Source organism: Atta colombica, unplaced genomic scaffold, assembly GCF_001594045.1.
Source record: "Atta colombica isolate Treedump-2 unplaced genomic scaffold, Acol1.0 scaffold126, whole genome shotgun sequence".
Lineage (NCBI taxonomy): Eukaryota > Metazoa > Arthropoda > Insecta > Hymenoptera > Formicidae > Atta > Atta colombica.
Genome location: NW_017259213.1, coordinates 5,635,437 through 5,639,170, shown reverse-complemented (window position 1 = coordinate 5,639,170; position 3,734 = coordinate 5,635,437). Strand labels below are relative to the sequence as shown.

General features: G+C 25.0%; 1 protein-coding gene across 1 annotated transcript; it reads left to right on the top strand.

The window, feature by feature from the left end:
• The first annotated feature begins 279 nt into the window (after positions 1 to 279).
• Positions 280 to 1,361, top strand: LOC108694955 (odorant receptor 43a-like). The gene is made up of 3 exons (XM_018204647.1): positions 280 to 327; positions 493 to 648; positions 1,308 to 1,361. Exons 1-3 carry the CDS (start codon positions 280 to 282, stop codon positions 1,359 to 1,361), a joined length of 258 nt encoding a protein of 85 aa, XP_018060136.1.
• The last annotated feature ends 2,373 nt before the right edge of the window (positions 1,362 to 3,734 follow it).

Here is a 3,734-nt window from a genome sequence, read left to right as displayed (position 1 = left end):
TTTTAAATACTTTTATTCTTATAGATTTGTCGAGAATATCGAAAATACGTACTCTTTAATGATGTTAATATTAATATTTCATTTCGGTATTGAATTTTGCCTAAGCGGATTTTTATTTACTATTGTAAGATTTAATAAAACAAATGCGAGAAAATATTTTAATGTCATACATTTCTTTATCATGTTCTTATCATGTTTCAGATATTCATTGATAAAAAAATAGAGAAAACTGTTATTGCAGAAGGATATTTCTCGATTTTAGTTATTATTGTCTTATTGATGAATACTTTGCTATACTGTGCAGCGGGAGAACTTGTAACGAATCAAGTAAGTTATACTTACAATACTTATATAAGTAAAATATATTTATTAAAAAATTATTTAAATCCCAATAAACTGTTACTAGAAATACTGTTACTTCTGAAAATAATTTTCATTGAAATAGCACGAATATTAATGTTTTGTTATATTATAATATATGTATTCATTAAGTGCAATGCAGTATATCGTGCAATGTGCGATCTTGAATGGTACAAATTAGAATCAAAAAAGGCGAGAAGTCTTATCTTGTTAATGATACAAACCAAACGTCCTTTTTGTATTACTGCTGGAAAGATTTTTCCATTAACAATGACTACTTTTTGCAGTGTAAGATTACTTAAATTTCTTTCGCTTTAATTTTACTTTTTTGCTATTATCTTTTTGCTATTATATTTTTTGCTATATATGTTGATAAAATAAAACAACTTTTTTAATGAGTATTTTAAGAGAGCTAAAAAATAAGGACATAAAAATGATAATCTAACTCGATAAATTATTTTCTTTTGCAATAATACAGTTTTTAAAATTTATGTAACTGTCAGTTTTCTCGGAACATAAATATTTTGTATTTCTCTTTTATAAATGAGAATTTATTATTTACAATATTTACAATCTTGCTGTTGACTTTTGTTAAAGTAAGATATAACTGAGAGGAGAATGTTAAATATTTATTACATTTCGATTATGATAACTATATAACATACCTATGTATACATCTGAATAGGGATTATAGCCACAAATATTACTGTAACATAATAACGATACATATCAAATATTTATCACCCATTTCAAATATTTATACAAAATTACATTTAAAAAAATGTTTGTATTAATTTAAATTGAGTAGTCATAAAAATAATCATTAATATCAGAATCAATCAGTACCTTGATTTTTACATACATGTACACAACAAGAACATTAATCGATATTAATGATATCTCAAATATCTCAAATATCAGAAAATAATAATAATAATTAATTTTAGATATTAAAATCATCGATTGGTTATGTATCATTTCTATTGACTAAACATGGCTGAAGATGATATATTAATATTCAATGTACTACATAAGCATATAAATAAATATGTTCGACACAATATTACATAGCTACAAGTGAAAATTTTCCTACCTATAAAATACCTTTTATTGCTACCGTATTGAAGAAATAAATATATTTTATCTATTCGTTGCTGCTTCTTATAAATTATATAATACCAATAAACATTTTATATTTTCATTGCACAGGAATAATTCGATGGAGATTATGTCTGTGCATTACGTTTAAAAATAATTTGGAAAATATAGTATAAAATTTTCCTTTAATGTTTGTATTTTAATTAGATTGTATGTATTGATTTCATAAATTTTTATTCGTGTTTTATTAAATGAATGTGACAAAAATGTAACTACGTTAGTGCCATCTAGTCAGTTTTATCACTTACAATGTTAAGAAATTTTTGATAAACAGAAAAATATTCGATCAAATTGATTATCTTATTGCAAGAAATTGTTGCCAGATCATTGAAAACTACATATGTTATAAAATTGCAGTTTTAATGCATAGAAATTTTATCACTTGAAACAATTGTAAATTACGAATTATAATGTATTTATTGTCTAGAGTTGAAGAAATAATGCATTTACTCATAAAATAATCGATCCTGATGTCCTTGAGAGAGACATGTAAAAATACGCATAATATGCAATTTCTTATTATCTCTTTTCTTTCATACATTTTTGTAGCTATAGAAAATCGTATTAAAAATGCAATGGCGTTATTTTCGCAATAGACGCATACATAATAGAACAACATGCAACATGAAAAAACTTTTAAAGCGAGTTCAGCAATTACTTACAAGGCGATGCAATACTTTTTGTCTCATATTTTAGACCAGACATAAACGCTTTTTATAACATAAACGTTTATAAATTTCTTTCTCACGATATCAATTGCTGTAATTAGGAAATGTTTTTAATATTTAATGTGATCCTCATTTGATAAGACTATCGAGTTTTGTATAATATTTGTATAGAGAGCATGCGTGATTCTCATTCTGCATCATAAGGATGAAAAAATGAGATCTCATGTTCTAGTCTCGATATGGACATTACAAGATTTCCAGGATACCCAGGTATTAATTTTGTGCTAGTTTAATATATATCGTAAATATATAATTTTGTCTTGTTAATTTATTCTTAAGATATTATATTGTCGTCATTTTTTTCTATATAACATTTTTCTATAAACATTTAATCTTTTAATATTTGTTTGCACTTATTATAACTAAATCACTTACATCTTGTAAAAATTTAATAGATTTCATATGGGTAGTTAATCTGCATCGCTTAGGTTTCGAAATGGTGGGCTTGTACCTAACAAATGTACTAAAAAAAACTTGTCAAAAATTTGGGTCGGAGTCATTTTTGTTTTATTAATATTTGTTTCTAATGTTCCAATGATATGTACAGTTATAGAAGTTTGGGGCAATATGATATTTGTAATAAATAATTTACAGACAACGTTACCTCTACTAATAATATCAGTGAAATACGCTATAATACGATGGAAACAAATAGGTATATCCAGAATTATATAAAATAAACTGTTTAGCGTTATATTCTGTATTAAATCGTTTTATAATAAATAATTACAATTACAAATATATTATAGAGATAGTAAGGATATAACAAGAAATCAGAAATTATAATATATATATATGGTACTTTATAGTTACTTTGAGAACTTTTCAGAATACTATACTAAAAAATTTTTTCATTAAATACTTTTCGAGTTACAAGGATTTAAATTTACAATACCGTCGGACACCTTAAGTAATTAACATTACTCAAGGTGTCCGATCGATTAAAATTTCTTAAATGTTGTTCAGGATCATGACTGGTTAATATTTGCCAAGCTCAATGCCATTGGAATTGTACCTCTCATTTTGGATAAAAAACTCATTTTTACATAAAAATGAAAAAGAGATATAATTTCCGATGACTTTGATCTTGACTTATCCATATCATGATCATTTAATAAATAATAGATTTCAGTCATCAGTCGGACGTCTTGAATAATGCTAATTCCGACGATATTGTAACTTTCAAATCTTATAACTCGAAAAGTTAAACTTAATAAAAAAATTACTTATTATGATGTTCTATAAAGCTCTCGAAGTAAACTACTAATAAAAAATGGTTCCGTTTAAAAAATTTAAAGTCTTGACCTCAACAATCACTCGACTGCCACTCAAAGTCAAACCAATGGTACCATCTCATGTTTCTCTCGAAGTCAAAAAACTTTTATCTGAAACATTTTTCGATTTAATGCAGTTTCTAAAATATTTGAATGAATCCTTTAAAATAAATACCCTGTATAATCTTTTTAATTAACTAAGTAATTTTATTTC

Excerpts from the sequence above, each read along its gene's own strand:
- LOC108694955 (XM_018204647.1), top strand. The coding sequence starts at position 280 with ATGAATACTTTGCTATACTGTGCAGCGGGAGAACTTGTAACGAATCAA. Across the intron at positions 328-492 it reads GAGAACTTGTAACGAATCAA|TGCAATGCAGTATATCGTGC; the intron begins GTAAGTTATACT and ends GTATTCATTAAG. Across the intron at positions 649-1,307 it reads CAATGACTACTTTTTGCAGT|ATATTAAAATCATCGATTGG; the intron begins GTAAGATTACTT and ends AATTAATTTTAG.